Below are 20,317 nucleotides of genomic sequence, written 5' to 3'. Positions count from 1 at the left end.
TTGCAAAGTTACTTATAGTCAGTAGAATGTCTGAATGTTTTGATGGGGACCATCAAAATAAAGTGTTAGCAAATATTAAGCAGATCAGTCTACTAATAATCTAATGATAGTTAGTTGATGTTTAGTTGTAAAGTTACTTATAGTTAGTAGAATGTCTAAAGTGGACCATTAAAATAGTGTTACCTAAGCTTTTATTTTTATTTTCATTTTTCATTTTCATTTTAGTTACAATTTTAGCTGTTTTTTGTTTGTTTTTAACTTAATAGTGAAAAAAAAATGCAAATATGTTTTGTTTTTTTGTTTGTTTTTTATATATATATTTCTATTTAGCTTTATTTTTATTTCAGTTTTAGTAATTTTGTACTTTTTTCAGTTAGTTGCCAGGGCACCATTTATAATTTTCGTTTAAGTAACGATAGCAACACTGATTCTCTATATAGTGCCACCTTGACTTCTGCTTATGGGCATAATAATGCAAGACTATGATCATTGCTACTAACCAATTCATGTGTTGAGTTGTTGATCATTGCTACTTACCAATTCATGGTTCACCTGCAAACTTTATTTTTAGTTTGAGTCTTTTACTCCATTTGATTGTCAAATATTCCAGCCTATATTTTGACTCAAATTACAGGAATCTGAATGGCGTGTGTGTGGCATTGATGCAAGATGCAATGAAGCACAAGGCATTATGATGAACTGCGTTCAGTGATGGAATTTTGTTTGGAATATGTTGATAAATTATTCTCCCTGTCTGAGATCAATAAAACACACTCTGGGTCACTTAAGACCTGTCAGTGCATGCGGCACATACAAATGATTCATTAGACTATGTTAATTAATCCTGCAGTTCTCTAGTGGCTTGTTTTGGTGAAGTGATTTTCCACAGAGAGGAAATTTAAATGGATCTGATCTTGTATTGAGTTCCATCCTCTTATTTTGAGTACATTTCACTTTCCTTCAGACTAAAAAAGAAAGTGCAAGTAAAATTTCCCAGAAATGTCAATCAATCTTGTGTTCTTGCTTTTCTTCCTAATGAACTGATGGGAGGAAATATTACTTATGAATGAATTCTAAGTATCCAGAGTCCACTGTGAAAATGCTGGTGACACATTGAATTGAACATTAATTATTCTGAAGGACATCTTGCTAATTTGCTTAATTATTTTAGATTATTGATTAATAAAATGGATATTTGTCCACTGGGAAGACATAATAGTAATTTGAGCTGGGATACATTTTTGTGCATCAATCAATCCCTGTTGAGAGACGTGCACATGTGATACCTGTCATACCTGCGACTTCTATGATGTATAACAGTTGGTTGACCAAGTTTCAGCATAGAAATACAAAAGGAATCCATTTGTTCAGCCTCCAGCCTTCCAGCAGGTTTATTTTCACCTTGAAATATCAAGTCTGTCACCAACCGAGATGGCGTAAGCTATGGTGTGGCCAAAAGGAGATGCATGCGAAAGGAGAAACTGAGATTGTTGGGCACACACTGGCAATAGGACCTTGAATTTTGCTTGTTTACCCATTCAGAGGAGGAAACCATCTCACAGAGGTGCCAGTCTGTGCCAAGTTGAGCTGCCATGCCAGCTGAAGCAGATGCCAGTGAGCCAGACAGACAGAATCCGATGCCATCTGTTTAACGCCAAAATACAGTCATCCACTTTGACTAAACCGAAACACGCTGCCCATTAGATAAGGGTCTTCTCATCATTACTGCCCACCAGCTTCTAGCTGTTAATCATGGTAAACATGTGAGTCAGTAAGTCAATATAAATCCAAATGGTGTGATTCTGCCTCTTACATGGTATTTACAAAGCCATTCTGGCTGTGCATTTGTGCGTCAATGATTTTGGATTGTTAAAGTACATCTGTATGGCTACACGCAAAGTATGACACTGTTTGAAAATAATTATCTATTGGCACGGAAGGGTTGAGGCTAATGGATGGAAGAGAACAGGAAAATACAGCGGTGATTCTACAAAGAGAAAATTTGTCATGATTCATTCTTTTGTCATGATTTCAGAAATGCTGCTGCGCGGGTTTTTTTTTTTTTTTTTTTTTTTTTTTTTTTTAATCATGAAGTTTTTGTTGCGCAGATATCCCTCTCTCTCTTTCCCACCATCTATGTGAGAGCTTTCTGGGGCCTGGAGTACAGCTGAGGTTTTATTCCTGCTGGCACAAAGCATTTTATTCTCACCACAGCATGAAGGTGGTGCGATTTGACAATTAAATCCTACATTAGTCACCATCCCCTATACCTGCCTCACCTGCCTTTTCAACAGCTGTACAGTACCTTTCGCTCCTTTACTTTGCTTTCATCTATATCTATATCTTGACGTTTGCCTCCTGTGTGCATGTGAGAGAGAAGAATGCAGTTGAGAACCATTATAAAGGCATCCACAAACCAAGCAAAGAGCTAGAGTGAGTGGGTTTCATGCAGTATTGATGAATAGTACATTTTATTACTTGTGTACAGAAAAGGTACCCAAGCTGATTTTCTGCCAAATACTTTTTTTCTTAGCCTCACTTTAATGTTAATGTTAATTAATCTGTTTTTTTTTTTTTTTTTTTGAGAAGCAGCATGAAAACCATGTAAGGGCTTTCCGCACACACACTACCATTCAAAATTCAAAAAGTAACAGTAAATTAGACTGCAAAAAAAAAAAAAAATTACAGAAGAGATACCGCAAAAATATGACGCTGCTGATTGTTTTAAATTTGTATAATTATAAGAACTATTTGAGCACCAAATCAGCATAGTAGAATAGTTTATGAAGAATGAAGTTATTTTAGATTGTAAACGTAATATTTCACAGTATTACTGTTTTTACTGTATTTTTGATCAAATTAATGCATTACTGGTGCACTTTAGAGGCTTTCGAAAACAAAATCTTACTGACCCCAAACTTTTAAATAGGGATACAGCAAATTTCAGCCACCGAAAATTAGCGGCCGAAAATGGCATTTTCGTTTTTTGGCCGAATGAGAAAAAAAGGCCAAAAATATGCTGCCCCTCCCCTCTGTGTTCAGCGATCAGGTTTGACTCTGGCACAGCATGTTTTGTAACTTTGCGAGCGGCTCCGCTTCCGAAGATGCACAACTTCAAAGTGACTACTAAATGTTCCGCTGCACACTCTTCTCAGTTGCTCACGGCCCAAACGCTCCACTAATGGACCATTCACCCTCACCGGAAAACCGCAACACTGGTAAAATGACGCTACCCTCTCGTCCACTGATCCGCTCCCTGCTATCTGCTCACATGCTCTGATAATAATAGCTTTGTAGGACTACTTTATTTTGATAATTGGTCACAAATAAATCTGTTACATCTGATTAATGTTGTGTAGAACTGAATAAAGAATAATATATTGATATTAAATTAGTATAGGCCTTTTTTCTGTTTAATTTTTGTGTGTTACTTTAAAGGGGTGATTTTTTAAAGGGGCGCCCCTTTTTACAATATGTAAAATAATTATCTGATGCCCCTAGAGTGTGTTTGTGAAGTTTTAGCTCATAATACCCCACAGATAATGTTTTACAGCATGTTAAAATTGTCCCTTTTTGAGGGTCAGTCTTTTTGTGTGTCCCTTTAAATGCAAATGAGCTGCTGCTTCCGGCACAAAGGGCGGAACTTCAAGAGCTTGTGTGTGTGTGTGTGCGTGTGCGTGTGTGTGTGTGTGTGTGTGTGTGTTAGCAGCTCCGATTACCTCACACAGACAAGAACTAAAATGTCAGAAACTGTTCTGCCTTTTATTTTCAAACCGGAGTCGGACAATGATGGAGAGACTCAAGAAGAAGTGACAACATGTAGAATGCAACAGGATGTTTCTGAATGGTTAGTTGATGAATTTATGTTGCTGATGTGGAGTTAACTATCTTCAATTATGTTCCCAGGGCGGGGTTTATGTAAATTTTAGAGTTAGTGATGTCACTAACCCGGGAGGAATTTAGTGTAGTCCCTACCATTTCTTTAAAAGCAAATCTCTTCCTTTGCTTTGAACTTTGAGCATTGTAACTGCAGATGTTGTTTATGCTCAAACAGCAACATTACACACTAACTAAAGTTAGAAAAGTGAAATCATAATCAACCACCCCTTTAAATAAACGTGTGGTTATTTTATTTCATTGGCTTGTAGTTTTTAAATTCAGATTCATTAAATTATTGTATTTAATTAAAACGTCTTATAATAATACAATTATACAAAAAATATTTTAAAATAAGAAATTAATTTTATTTATTTTTATTTTATTTTTAAGGCATTTTCGGTTTCGGTATCGGTTTTCGGCCAAGTGCAGTTTTCAGTTTCGGTTCAAGAAGAAACTTTTTCAAGAAGTTTCAGTTTCGGCCCAGAATTTTCATTCAGGTTGTTTATGCTCAAACAGCAACATTACACACTAACTAAAGTTAGAAAAGTGAAATCATAATCAACCACCCCTTTAAATAAACGTGTGGTTATTTTATTTCATTGGCTTGTAGTTTTTAAATTCAGATTCATTAAATTATTGTATTTAATTAAAACGTCTTATAATAATACAATTATACAAAAAATATTTTAAAATAAGATTTTTTTTAAAAAAAATTTTAAAGGCATTTTCGGTTTCGGTATCGGTTTTCGGCCAAGTGCAGTTTTCAGTTTCGGTTCAAGAAGAAACTTTTTCAAGAAGTTTCAGTTTCGGCCCAGAATTTTCATTCAGGTGCATCACTTCTTTTGAACTGTGGTGTCTGGATAGCCATTTAAAATCAATTGAAGCACAATAAATACTAGTTTAATTGGCCTAGATGACATATGATCAGCTTCATTTTTATGTAGAATCTATTCCAGACCAAAATGTAATGGACATGCTTTTTGTTACTATAAAATAAGTAAGGCTTACTGCAGAGTAATTTACTTATTCAAATTCTATCATAGACTAAATCCATGTTTCCAAGGCCACTGGGAGTCTTGCACACACATGGCTCTAAATACTGCTTTAAATTTAGAAAGAAAAAAGTGCATACTTATGAATCATACTTATGTATGTGTGTGTGTGTGTGTGTGTGTGTGTGTGTGTGTGTGTGTGTGTGTGCGTGCGTGCGCGTGCGTGTGTGGTGTGTGTGTGTGTGTGGGTGTGTGCGTGCGCGTGCGTGTGTGGTGTGTGTGTGTGTGTGTGTGTGTGCTGATACCTTTGCCACTGCTGTAGTGTCACTGAAATGAGGCATGACGTGAAGCAGCGTAACAATACAGGAAACCACATCCACTCTATATCTAAATTCAGTATCCTCCTCAGTCTTTAAGTGCACACACAAAGACAATACGCACTAAATGAGACAACGGCCGAAATATTACACTCCAGCTTCTCCCTGCTCTAATGGTCATGTTCAGGCAGGAGAGACTGAAGTGACTGTTTGATGGCCATATCCTGTGCACAGCAGCAGCCAGACATAAACACCGCTCTGCCTGGCGCACTGTATGTTTGGGCACGCAAGACAAAATGATTCAGTCCAATGCAGAGGCAATACCTGATATGTTCCAGTCCAATATTGTTGAACACAATTTACCGCATCATTGTCCCGGTGCATGCAGACCTAGTTTGATTGTTTTTCCTGGCAAGGTGACACTACGTATGTTTGCAGGTTGATATGAACTGCTTCAGATACAACTGCAGCCCTTCATCTTTCAAATGTGGGCTTACATTCGTTCTTTTTTATTTCATTTCATTTCATTTTATTTCATTTTATTTATTTTTTATTTTAAATGTGTATAAAAACATAAGTGCACACAAATGTATGAATAGATCAGTGATGTGCAATTTCAGTCCTGGAGGGTCAAATGCTGTGTCTTATGACAATGCTGTTTTTGCCATGTTCAAACAACTGTTCAAGAAATTATGTCTCTTTTATAACAAGCACACTTGTATATACACACACTTGCACAATATGTATAAATTGTGACTATAGGTGTCACTTGGCAGTTCAGATTTTGATGGGCGGTGGGATGTCCCCCGCATCGACATTCCTGTGCACGCTTTGCACGCTGTCTAGGCGATATAATAATTAATATAATATATTCAGAATTTGGATAAAACTTGTGTTTTCCATGCATGGCAAGCGGCCGCATACTTCAATACATAGGCCCGTCCACATATAAATGTGGGATTCACTCTCAAAATTGTGATGACTGATAGTGATAACCATATAGCAAAGGATGAGACAAAAATACCCTCAACTAATTTCAGAAGCACCCTCTGTGATTTGATTCTGGGCCTGGTCCAAACGCAGGATTTTGCTGCATTAGGTAAGGCAATTGTTATTCATTATTTGTATTGGCTGCCATGCCAAACCATGCATACAGTATGCTTGCTTTTCAAACAAATAATTTGTCTGGAGCTTTTATGCGGGGACGTGTAGGTTGCTGAGACACATAACTTGTCTTGAAACTATTTCATTGAAATCTATAAAACATTGATAATAATAATAGCCTAATAATGAAAATAAAAATAATTGAATGCATTAATAAGAAAACGAGTCAATGATTGATTATCGTCAAAGACATCAGCTATCGGCAATATCTCTGACTATCGTTGATCGACTATCTAATATTTTTTTCAACACAACCCTATTATTTACAAGCGGGAAACTATGAATTCCATATGTCCATCCTGTTCTGTACATGCCTTCAAAATGATTAAAATACAGCATCTAAAGTTAAAATAACTACCAAACCAATGCAATGCCATTCACTACAGACATGCTTTCTGCACCTTTTCAAATTGACACTCCTCTTCCATTGTCGCAACTCTGGAATAATCTGGAATTCCAAGTTTCCATCTTGTACAGTAAATACAACTTCACTTGGTCATTCATGTACTCCACACGAAGGGCACAATAATATAGACAATACAAAATAATATCATTTAATTATAATAACCTATATATGGTCTATATAGTAAGCCCAAAGCATGTCTGTAGTGAATGGTGAAAGTGCGCTTGAAGACAGCATAAACTCTGCAGGACAACTGTGCAGGAATAGATGCACAATTTGTATATTTGATCAGAATGCAAACAATGAATAGCTTATTAGAAAAATGACAGATATATGTAAAGTTTTATTGCAACTTTTACCTTTTAAAGCTGTGTTGAAAATGTATTAATATGTCAGGAAAAGTTAGCGAGTATTCTTGTTTGTTAGCCGGTTAATGTTTAGCATTTATTCATTTACCAGACACTTTAATCCAAAGTGATTTACAAACGAGAATAATACATGTGTATGTGATTAATCTAAGTCAAGTTAACCGTAGTAGGTACATCTCTAGATGTAGCTAGAATATGCAGTGGTGTTGTTACGATGCAGAGCAGGAAGCAAGAAGCAGGATCCAAGTGCAACGGTGTTTTTATTAAATTAACTAGAACTTTGACATAAACTCAGACTTCAGAACAGAACAAAGAACATGCAACCTCACAACATCAATAACTCACAATGACTGAACTAACACACAGGGCTTAAATACACAGACAACCAAGCTAAACAAGATAACAAGGGGGTGTGGTAAATAAGAAACACCTGGGAAGACTAATCAACATAACAGGAGACAGCTAAACATGCAAAGGGGACAGGGGAACACATGACAGACAAGAACAAGACACAAAACCCACACCGTGACATAGCCCCCCCCCTATGGGCGGCTCCCGACGCCCATAAAAAACAAAAAGTTCAGGAGGGCGGTGAAGCGGAGGCGGTCTTGGGGGAGGGCCGGAGGGCCAGGCCCGCACTGGGAACCGGGAACAGGATATAGGCAAGGCGGGCCTGGGCCGTGGAGCGTGGGCGACAAGGGCGGAGCAGACTGTGCAGACGGCCATGGAGGTGCAGGCTGTGCAGGCAACCAGGGCAGAGACGACCCTTCGGGCGGCCAGGGAGGAGACGACCCTTCGGGCGGCCAGGGCGGAGACGACCCCTCAGGCGGCCAGGGCGGAGACGACCCCTCAGGCGGCCAGGGCGGAGACGACCCCTCAGGCGGCCAGGGCGGAGACGACCCCTCAGGCGGCCAGGGCGGAGACGACCCCTCAGGCGGCCAGGGCGGAGACGACCCCTCAGGCGGCCAGGGCGGAGACGACCCCTCAGGCGGCCAGGGCGGAGACGACCCCTCAGGCGGCCAGGGCGGAGAGGACCCCTCGGGTGGCCATGGCGGAGAGGACCCTTCGGGAGGCGACGACCACTTGGGAGGCGACCATGGCACAGGAACAGACACTGGCTCAGGAACAGGAACAGACACAGAGACAGGAACAGACACCAGCTCAGGGACAGGAACAGACACCGGCTCAGCGGCGGCCATCTTGTCCGAAGACACAGGCGTGGTTTCGGCCATCTTGTCCGAAGACACAGGCGCAGAAAGAGGAAGAGGAACAGATTCAGGCTCAGGATCAGATTCAGTCTCGGCGGGACGAGACTCTGGACGGGCGGACGTGACGTGAAGCTCTGGCTCGGCAGGACTGACGTGAAACTCTGGCTCTGGCTCGGCAGGACTGACGTGAAGCTCTGGCTCTGGCTCGGCAGGACTGACGTGAAGCTCTGGCTCGGCAGGACTGACGTGAAGCTCTGGCTCTGGCTCGGCAGGACTGACGTGAAGCTCTGGCTCTGGATCAGGATCAGCGCGCTCTGAGCTTGACGGGACCAGCGGCAGCGAGGGCTTTGAGCTGGGTAGGACCAGCAGCGAAGAGGACTCTGAGCTGGTTAAGACCAGCGATGAAGAGGGCTCTGAGCTGGGCAGGACCAGCGGCGAAGAAGGCTTTGAGCTGGGCAGGACCAGCGACGAAGAGGGCTTTGAGCTGGGCAGGACCAGCGACGAAGAGGGCTCTGTGCTGGGCGGCAGGACCAGCGGTGAAGGCTTTGTGCTGGGCGGGACCAGCGGTGAAGGCTTTGTGCTGGGCGGGACCAGCGGTGAAGGCTTTGTGCTGGGCGGGACCAGCGGTGAAGGCTTTGTGCTGGGCGGGACCAGCGGTGAAGGCTTTGTGCTGGGCGGGACCAGCGGTGAAGGCTTTGTGCTGGGCGGGACCAGCGGTGAAGGCTTTGTGCTGGGCGGGACCAGCGGTGAAGGCTTTGTGCTGGGCGGGACCAGTGGTGAACACAGCTCTGGACTGGCGTGAAGTGCAGGCTCGACTGGACTGGCGTGAAGTGCAGGCTCGACTGGACTGGCGTGAAGTGCAGGCTCGACTGGACTGGCGTGAAGTGCAGGCTCGGCTGGACTGGCGTGAAGTGCAGGCTCGGCAGGAAGATACTCAGGCAGGAAGGTCTCGGTGAAACATGATTTATGCAGGATAGTCTTGGCGGGACAAGACTCCTGCACGATGGCCCTTATGGCAACACGTACTGACCTCAGCGGGGAATCGGCCACACTGGATACCAGTCCTGGACGATAATAGACCGATCCGGTGACTAGCTTGATGGCTGGCGTGACGTGAAGAACAGGCTGAAGAGATACTGCGGGTTCACGAAGCTTCTCCTCCATGCCCACAGCAAATGACGAATTACTCAGGAAAAGGGCCAGGTCAATATACCTTTCTAGCGTCCAGCCGGTATAGTCCTCTGGCATCATTTGAGCAATATCCTCGTCCAGACCGCTCCAGAACAGATCCATGAGCTGGACGTCATCTAGTGACGCTAAATGGCAGCAAGCCCAGAAGTCCTTCACATACCTTTCCATGGGCTGGCCATCTTGAAAAAGAGTAGCAAGGAATCTCCTTAGGGCCTGGTTACTCACAGTTGCTGGATCCATTTTTGGTGAGTTATTCTGTTACGATGCAGAGCAGGAAGCAAGAAGCAGGATCCAAGTGCAACGGTGTTTTTATTAAATTAACTAGAACTTTGACATAAACTCAGACTTCAGAACAGAACAAAGAACATGCAACCTCACAACATCAATAACTCACAATGACTGAACTAACACACAGGGCTTAAATACACAGACAACCAAGCTAAACAAGATAACAAGGGGGTGTGGTAAATAAGAAACACCTGGGAAGACTAATCAACATAACAGGAGACAGCTAAACATGCAAAGGGGACAGGGGAACACATGACAGACAAGAACAAGACACAAAACCCACACCGTGACAGGTGTCTACTTATATCAAAACGAATGGAATTTGGTTCTTAAAAATTGATTTAAATTGCTTTGTACTTGATTTTTTTTTTTTTTTTGTCCTTTTGTTCTTTTAAACAGTGCAACTGTGAGAGATATTACTGGTGGCAGTATTTGCACTAGTCTAAATGAAAAGTCTTTTAATTTGAATCAGCTTCTCTGTGAGGTACATGTACAATGTTTAAAAGGGATTGGCTGCTGAATGAGGAATTGCAGAACAATATTTGCATTAGCAATCCACTAATGGAGTTATAGAGGTTTTTTATTAAGCTCTCCAGATATCAAAGCAGCAGTAGCTGTGAGGAGGTCTGGTTTTATCATTTCTTTGAAACGCTGTCTTTTAAAGCTACAAGCTACTAATTTACAGTAGTTGAACTTCATGCAGTTTGACATTTTTTAAAAGGTTATTTGTTAAGTTATCTATCTGATTATATATTTAATGATTTGCAATTATTTTTTTGCAATAAAAGTATAAAACAATTTACACGTGCATACATTTACTGAACTTCAATAGTAATGAACAACTGCATTTGACTAACTATCCTGTGAAATTATTAAAAGACAATATTTTAATACTTTGTATATCGCCCACAAAAATATTAGTTTTGCTGGGATTTTTTTTTAAACAGTGGGTTTTAAATTTTATTGATTCAAAGTGAATTAAAATTCCCATTCTTATGAGTTGCTTTTAGTTAATAACCAAGATTCAGAGGTCTATAGAGCTGGTCTATTGTGCACAAGTCACCTGTGTACACACACAGGTTCTGGTTCACTCACAAAAAGACAAACTAACCAGGAACTCATGCTTTTTTCTTTTTTTCTCATTATGTATAATGTAGGCTATATCTTGCACCTCAGAACTTAACTGATTTCTTTTTACCAGAAAATAATTCCCTCAGAAATTATTTTAACTATAGTCTTAATGGTTTGTTATTATAGTTATTTGGACAAAATTGCACGCTAATCATAAAGCATGATGGAGAAATTTAAAGCAGGGAGGCATAAAAGGAGCACTTTATTTCCTGCTGAATGATGGTGTGTTGATTTATGACTAGTTGATGTGGCTCCTGCTCCTTAGGGTTGTGCATTATTTAGAAATGCATCAAATTAAAACGATTTGCTAGTTCATTATTAGAAGAAATGCTCTGTTTAAAACTACAGAGGTCACCTCGTTGTCATTTTATATAAAATGCAAAACCTATTTTGAAAATGTCAAATAAAAAAAAATAAAAAAAATGCATTTATACTCTGATGATCTCTATAATTTAACGCTGTTTTGGAGTTGTTGTTGTCAGAGCCCTAAGACTTGGTGGTGGCAGATCCAGTTCTCAAGATTGGACAGAACGCTGCAGAGTTATTGTTAGGATTACTAGCGCCTCTCATTAACTCTAGTTGTCACTTGTATAGTTTGGGCTTATTGCGTTGTCTCTGAAATCGATTTCATCTGCCTCTCTCCACTGCTGGTTTGTGTTCACGTGATCCACGAAGTGTAAAGCCCTAGATGTGCACAAACCCACACATGTGTACGCATTCACACAAAATCAATATATTTCATTTCAGAACTCTCTCTTATCTGTTCTTCTGTGCTTGGATTGGTAAAGAAGATTAACTGAGACTTTTTCAGCTCTGACTAAAAAAATACTATTGAAAATGGTGTGGGAAAAAATAAAAGTCAATTTGACATTAAAACAATACATAACATCCATGATGAGCTTTTGAGTAACATTTGAGTAATGGAATAAGGCACTTTTTTTTCAGGCGCAGTGCAGTGGTTTGGAAAGAAAGATATAAATTTTAATGCAATGTCTGCATTCTCTAAATACATAATGAAAGTAGAATCCATGGTGGTGGTGGTGGTGGTGGTGGTGGAATAGATATTTTCAAATTGTGAACTGATAAAAAATATTTTTTTCTCACAATTAATAGCAGCATTTGAAGTTTGATTGCAAATTTAATCATCAGCATCATGAAAAGGTCAGAGCAGCTGTGTTGTGTTTTGTGCTTTAGCTCTGATCTCTAAGACTTTTAATAATGTTTCTTTTTTCCATTAAGCGCTTTGATGCCTTTGCTCTGCAAACTGTCCCACATAATAAGATTTTGGTGTCCATTTAAAATCAATGGCAATGACTGGAAGGAGCTTTAGCGTTAGCCATTAACAGCGGCTAATGTGGCAAGGAGGATTTCTCACATTGTGACAGATTCTATTAAACCACTCTAAAAAGGTCAATCAGTTCAGAAACATGTTTATAGATATTTTCTTGCAACCTTTCTTGTATGCTGCTCTGTCTCTGTCTGGCTCTAAAGTTGTTTGGCTACTCGTCAGGTGTGGTCCAACATGTCTTTGTGTTCCCACAGAGCTGGAGGTGACCATGGAAAATATTGATTATGTTGAGGTAAAGCCGGCTTAATCAGATCATCTCACTGTTGTGAAGAGTTTGTTTACTGAAAAAGCTTTGGCTGTAACATGTTTCTATAATATACAAAGGACTAGACATTTTTTTTGGAGTATTCAAATGGCAAAGAAATCTGAATCGACCAAGATCACACACAACAACCAGAGTCCAGATAATAATTTTTAGCTCGAAAACTGCGTCGCCTTCTCAACTTTAATCCCTCCTCTTTCAAACAAGGTTCGATAGATCAGAGTTAATTGACCTCCGAATTGAACTTTACAAGCGACACAAAATGTCAGCAGTACCTTTAAAATGCAAAAATAATAATGATTATAATTAAAAAATCAATACTTGCCGTCTGTGTATTGACTCTATATTGGGATGAAAGAGTACACAGTGTTATACTATTGATTAGCTTCCTCTCACTTTAGTTCAGAGCGTTCAAATACCATCACATTGGCCAAATGAAGAAACAAGGAAGTTGCTAGACAACAATCAGTTATAAACCTAACCTTTATAAAAAGATTACATGGAGATTAATAGATTGATAGACATTTCCAGGTGAATACTTTGGGAGATGTTGATATCCAGGAAACTTGAGAACAATCTGTGGAGCAGCTTGCGTTATACAAATTTAGGATGTTTATTTGGAAATGAATATACAATTTTATTTTATTTTATTTTATTTTATTTTATTTTATTTTATTTTATTTTATTTTATTTTATATAAAAACCTTCATAGTTGCAGACACTTTGTTTGAACAAAGTACCATCATCTTTTTAATAGCTTAATTCAAGGCTTAAGAATTTAAGTTTCAGTGAGTGATATTTACAGTGTGTTGCGTAATGCTCTCTGCTTTGTGTATCTCACTAATGAATGTCTTTGAGAAGCTATTGTACCTGTCTCTGTCTGTCTCTCTCTCTGCTGAATGAACACACAAGCTAAGCCTATTGTTCAGTACAAGGATTAAACTCACTTGTAAATTAAGTTTTCCTGTCATTGTCCACTGGGGTGTTGGGGGAAGTTCAAAAAGCATTGAATTATTCCCCTTTTCTCTGAATAAATCATACATGGAGCATTGCTGAATTATGTATAGAACTTTGCTTTGCACTGTTTTTTCATGCTTTGTCTCCCTTGTAAATTTGTGAGCATAAATGATATGACACTATAGAAGTCATTACGAAAATATCTAAACGTATGTCAAAATTGGCCATCCACATTAAACCAATTTGTATACTGTAAAGGGGGTATGTCGTACGAGACTGTCTACATTAAACCATCATGTGTAGGTCATTCAAACACAATCTGCCAGTATGAAAAATGATATTAAACTGAGTAAGGGAGTACAGGACTGGCTTTTCCAGAGATTGTGGCTATTCTGAAAAGGTGACATTTTAACGCTTTTCCTCTCAAAAACAAAAAGAACCAAACATGGCATAAACTCACTGTAAGGTTTAAAGAAATAGTTCTCTCATTTGTTGATCTCCAGGAGAATAATAATAATATTTCTGAGAATGGTCGCACTGTTACATTATATAAATCCTTTCATCATCCAAGCTTATTTTCCATTTCCTCCCAATTTTCTTTGCGTTTGACATTTTTTTTCTTCTATTGTTTTCTCACTAAATGAATGATTAATATCAAGTTCAAAAGCCTCAAAGACATCAGGCCACAAAGAGAATAAAATCAGTCACATTGCACTTATGAAAGAAATGTGAAAGAAATAGCTATACATGTATATTTTTCAGCTACGGTGACTGCTTTCACCTTTTCTGGGAAAATTATGACATTATTTTTATTTCTGTATTTTATTCATTAAAAGTAGATCATTAAATATATGCCTGTTGACTTGAAATTTTTAATGATATCCCACTAATTTATACCACACTACAGTCATGCTTGAAGCTTGTCAATCTTTAGTCAGAGGTTTATTCATGCTCACAGTCTGTGTGCTAGGGCTTACAATTCACCCTGCAATGAACAAACATTCCAGTCACTCTCTCCTACAGAAAAAAAGGGAGATCTTTCTCCATCTGTAAGTTTTCTCATATTTTCTCATTGTTTCATCACACACTTGATCTTTCATTAACTTTAATGATGTAGACAAGATGAAGGAAATTAGTTTATTCTGGTTTGTATGCTGTCGGCATGCGTTAACGCAGTGAAAGAAAAACAGACTGGCCGCCATATTCCAAAAATCATTTGGCAACTTCCCCCATACAAGCTCGGGTAGTGATTTATTTTCAAGAATCCTTTTAATAAAAATGGCAAAACAAAACAGCCCAGCAGAGATGAATCAGCACACAGCTGAAAGGCCGAGAAGGTCAGAACTCATCAGAAAATCATTTAGTCTCATTTCATCATCACTGGGGAGCAAAGAACCAAACTCAAAACGGATCATTTGTGCTAATATAATGTTTGCATCGTACAAAGCATCTAAATGGTGTCTGCAGGGCCTTTTTAAGCATGGAAGCTGTTTCGTTGTAGAGCATTTAATAAACAGTCGCTAAACTGTGCTGTTTGACCAGCATTCAGCTTTGTTTTGTTTCGCTGTGGTCTACAAGACGAACCAGCACCAAACCAAGTCTAATATTATGCAGGGAAATTAGCATCAGCTTACATAAACATATAAAGAGGTACACAACCATTCAGAATTTTGGGTTCAGTAAGACTGGAGTAATTCAGCTCTGCCATCATAGTAATAAATTACATTTTAAAATACATTAAAATAGATAACAGTTATTTTACTGTCACAACATTACTGTAGATCCTCATGCTCACTAAGGTTGCATTTATTTGATTAAATACAAATAAAAGCTGTAATTTCAAAAACATTTAAAAAAAAAATCGAACCGACCCCAAACTTTTGAATGGGAGAGTACTTAAAATATTTGATTTCAGTATTTGCATTGTGTCTGTTAAAGGGATAGTTCACCCAAAAATGAAAATTAGCCCATGATTTACTCTCCCTCAAGTCATCCTAGGTGTATATGACATTCTTCTTTCAGACGAATACAATCGGAGTTATATATATATATATATATATATATATATATATATATATATATATATATATAAATTCCTGGCTCTTCCAAGCTTTATAATGGCAGTGAATGTCCGTTTCTGTTTTGAAGTCCATAAAAGTGCATCTATCCATCATAAAAGTGCTCCCCACGGCTCCGGGGGGTTAATAAAGGCCTTCTGAAGCGAAGCGATGCGTTTGTGTAAGAAAAATATCCATATTTAAAACTTTATAAAGTAAAATAACTAGCTTCCAAACTAGCTTCTGAATTCTGCATGCTGGCAAATCCTCTGATTATAAATGTGATGTTTTCAACCTGTGTTCCCCAGTCTTGTTCCATGTTTTGCAGTCCCTTGTTATGTTTAATGTTGATTAGTCTCCCCGGGTGTTTCTTATTAGCCACGCCCCCTTGTGATCTTATTAAGCTTGTGTGTCTGTGTATTTAAGCCCTGTTTAGTTCAGTCTTTAGGCCTATTCGCACGGTTTAAGTATTACCTGGTGACCTCTAGTCATTTGTAATATTTGCGGAGGTTGTCTGTGATCTTAATCCCGTGCCATGTCTGAAATTTGTAAAGTAAAAATTCCCCTGCAAATGGCCTACCATATTTCGCCGAACACCGAGGTTCTGTGATAATATTAGTCCCGTGCGAATCGGCATCTGTGTGATTTGGTGGGGTACTATATAATTTTTTCAAGGTTTTTGTTTCCGGTGCGCTTTTTTATCCATCTTTCGCAAAGAATGGAGGCTGCATTGCGTTGGAGTGTTTTTATAGTATTTTGGGTGCTGGGTCATATCGCTATACACCATACGATACAACTATACAATTTGCAGAAAGAGAAAGCTGAAACCATCAAATTAAATTCAAGAATGATTAGATGGAGATGGACATGTATAGCTGCATGCAGTAAGGAACATTCTTCTGTTTATGATATATCATACAGCTAGACCTATAATAACGACAAGACATTTCCAAGCAATAGCCTACTGACATCATATCCGGGAGATAAGTCAGTAAATTCGAGTAAAATCACAGGCTTCGCTTATCCCGTGCGAATGCGCCACACAAAATTCAGATGTGGGTGGGTAATTTCTAAATCACACGAGGTCCCCATATAATACTAATCCAGTGCGAATAGGGCTTTTGTCAGTTCTCATCGTTGCACTATTGTGGTTGTTCTGTTCCCGAGTCTGAGTCTGCATTTGTATTTGTAAAGGTTTGAGTTTATTTAATAAAAGATTGCTGCACTTGGATCCTACTTCCTCCTCTGCTTCAACCAAAAGTCAGCTTCATTGATAATAACTGAGATTTGTGAGATTGCCATGAACTGAGATGTCCACTTTTTAGGAATTATTAAGGGAGCGCACTTTGCGCGCATTCAGTCATGCCAATGCACGCAGTAGCCTGCTTGCTTTTATGTTAAATTATCAGTGGTTTGTGATTGATAATGCTTTAATAACAAATAATTTATCGGGAGCATTTATGCTGATGCGTAGGTGGTGGTGACACGTAGGCTAACTTGAAAGTTATTTCATGCAGGTACAGAAAAAAATCGATTTATACTTTTATGCGGGCGGGAGTGGGACAAAGCATGAATGTTGCGGGCGGGAGCGGGAGAAGGTAACATATATGTTTGCGGGAGCGGGACTGAAAAATCCATCCCGCGCTTGTCTCTACTTTAGAACAGACACGGCCATTCACTGCCATTTTAAAGCTTGGAAGAGCCAGGACATTTTTTTTATGTTACTCTGATTGTATTCGTCTGAAAGAAGAAAGTCATATACACCTAGGATGACTTGAGGGTGAGTAAATCATGGGCTAATTTTCATTTTTGGGTGAACTATCCCTTTAAGGAATGTCTGACCAATATGACTATATATGTGTGTTTGTATGTGTATATTTACAGACGTTTACAGGAAACAGTGACACAGACACAGTGGTCCAACACAAACTCCCTCATTCAATCAGAACTCGATATATGCGTCTTCTGCCTCTTGAGGGAAGCCCCAGAGGAGGAATGGGTTTACGGCTAGAAGTCTATGGCTGCACATACAGTGAGTGATACCTTACATGAAATGATCTTTAGAAATCATCAAAGATTTTTTTTTTTATTATTATTTTTTTAACTGAACTAATGATAAATTCTATCCCATACCACTAAAACTGACCATCACACAAATCCTTTCTGCATGTTTATATTTCATTAAGCCATTGTGTTGTATGTTTATTTAGCCCTTCTCCTATTAAAGTCGGTATGAAACGGAAATTGCTTTTCTTCCCTGTTGTGACGTATATCCAAGTGAAACAGCTTCTCAAACAAGAAAAAGTGTTGGATGGGACTTGATTTTGTCCCTTGGGAATTGATTGGATCGTTGGATGTTTGTGGTTTGCTGTTGATGCGATTTCATGTGAGTGACAGGTTGTCCCACCCTTAATTTAAAAAAAATAATAACGTGCACAGAAATCATTTATAATAAATATTCCATAAAAACCAAGAATTGTCTATTTTGATTTCATGGTCACTTAAAGTGATGTTACTTTACTATCCTTTCCACAATGTAGGTAAACACACACACACACACTTGCATTAGTTTCTGTTTTTGCATATTTTATACCATACCTAATATCTGAAGTTCAACTGCATTCAAATATTCAACTGAGCTTAATTTTCAAATCAACAGGAAGTACAAGAGCAAACAGATCTTGGAAGGTCAGAGAAAGTTCAGGCAGCGGAGGGTGTTCTGAGGGTGTTTTCACATTCTCTTTGATCTCCTTTTCCTGTCTTCCTCAGAGTCCGACGTGGCTGACTTCGACGGTCGCAGTGCCTTACTCTACCGGTTCAACCAGAAGTCCACCAGCACAGTGAAAGACGTGATATCCCTGAGATTCCGGAGCCATCAGGCAGAAGGGGTTCTGGTTCACGGAGAGGGACAGAGAGGAGATTTCCTCACTCTGGAGCTTCAGAGAGGGAAACTCATTTTGCATCTCAATTTGGGTGAGTGGAAGAGAAGGGCAGGACACAAGATAAGCAAGAATAAGAAGAGAAATCCTATTATTCAGGATGACCTTCTATCCTTTTATTCTCACTCAAGTGTATCTTGATGGATCAGAGAGTGAAATTAGAGAAAAGTACCTGAGTATTTGATACCTAGTACTAGTGATGGATGGATGGATGGATGGATGGATGGATGGATGGATGGATGGATGGACGGACAGTTTGGTGGAGTTTTGCTGAAGTGCCTGGCTGAATTCTTTGCTTTAAGGTAGCGTTGTCAAAAGTACTGGCTTTGGTACCAAGTCAGTACTGAAATAAAAAAAATGCGACAATACCAGCATTTCCCTCTAGCATTTTGAGCGCTGTTGAACGGATTCTTAAACGCCTCTGATTGGCCATTGTGTTCACACGCTCAACATATATGTCTCTGATTGGCCATTGTGTTCACTCGTTTAACATATATGTATCTGATTGGCCATTGTGTTCAGGCGCTCAACATATATGTCTGTGATTGGCTACAATGATCAACGCTTCTTTTAACTCTTCACCGAGCGCTTACACACATACACACATACACACGGGAGCATTTGAAAGCAGGCGTCTATCAGCAGATCCATCTATCAGCGGATATATCAGCCTGCTTTCAAATGCTACCGTGTGTGTCTGTGTAAGCGCTCGGTGAAGAGCGTCAAAGACGTCTATTTATAACTTGTTTTAGAAGCGTTGATTATTGTAGCCAATCACAGACATGTATGTTGAGCGTTTGAACACAATGGCCAATCAGAGGTGTTTAAGAATCCGTTCAACAGCGCTTAAAATGCTAGAGGGAAATGCTTTTTTTTTTCAGTACCGACTTGGTACCGAAGTCAGTACTTTTGACAACACTACTTTAAGGCTGTGTTCACACTTGGCAGGTTTTGTTCAAAACTCTGGTGCGATTGCTCTGTTAGTGCAGTTAATTTGAATAAATGTAAACTCTGCCATTAGAAGGTGTGCACTAAACAAGCAGACTGAGATATACCTGAAAAAATACCATTGTATGTGCGCACATACAACGAGTGCATTCAGCCCAAGCACACAGCATTGTTTTGGGTGTTTGTTTCATTGCAAAATATGCATCATAAAAGCTCCTTTTTTTTAGGTCCGGTGATAAAAATGACAGTGTGAACACTACATGAATGAGGACTAAATGTATAATTTTCTATTTTGGTCCAGAAAAAATAACCTAGAGAACTGAACTACAAGTGTGAACACACCTTTAGGTTCTAAAGTCTATGTTCCTAGTCTCTCTTCTGCTGTCTCTGTACAGACGATGCCAAGCCTCAGTCTAGCGGTCGCTCATCTTCTGTCACGGTAGGAAGCCTGCTGGATGACCACCACTGGCACTCTGTTCAAATTGAGCGATTTAACAAACATGTCAACTTCACCGTGGATGGACACACGCAACACTTCCGCAGTCCAGGACAAGAGGACACACTGGAAATTGACTATGAGGTGTGATCTGAGTGTAAATTATTATAAATCTGAATTGTAAATTATATGTGTCATTTGTTTAGACAAAAATATGACTAAAGGCTATCCCTAATACACAGCAAACACTGACACAAATAAATATTAACAAATGTTTTCTTGTTATAACAAAACAAAACAAAAAGAAGAAAAGAATAAGGTCTATTACTGTGACATGCATTAAGATATCCCACTCCCTTGTTATCTGAAACCACATTGTATACAAAACATTTTATTCAATCACTGTCACTGAAAACTTATAAAAGCCTG

The 20,317-nt window shown here is 39.2% G+C and overlaps 1 protein-coding gene across 4 annotated transcripts in view; it reads left to right on the top strand.

Annotated features, from left to right (window-relative positions):
* The window catches only part of cntnap5l (contactin associated protein family member 5 like), a 66,168-nt gene that overhangs the window by 24,402 nt on the left and 21,449 nt on the right, over positions 1–20,317 (top strand). For all 4 annotated transcript variants that reach the window (XR_014604293.1, XR_014604294.1, XM_084100972.1 and 1 more), the window contains exons 4-6: positions 17,450–17,597; positions 18,335–18,538; positions 19,848–20,032. Coding sequence is in view for 2 of the 4 variants with exons in the window: in XM_084100972.1 (XP_083957098.1) it covers positions 17,450–17,597; positions 18,335–18,538; positions 19,848–20,032 (537 nt within the window). In the remaining 2 variants the exon portion in view is untranslated. The remainder of the gene's footprint in view (positions 1–17,449; positions 17,598–18,334; positions 18,539–19,847; positions 20,033–20,317) is intronic.

This window comes from Abramis brama (genome assembly GCF_963993115.1).
Source record: "Abramis brama genome assembly, chromosome: 23".
Lineage (NCBI taxonomy): Eukaryota > Metazoa > Chordata > Actinopteri > Cypriniformes > Leuciscidae > Abramis > Abramis brama.
This window is presented reverse-complemented; position numbering and strand designations above follow the sequence as displayed.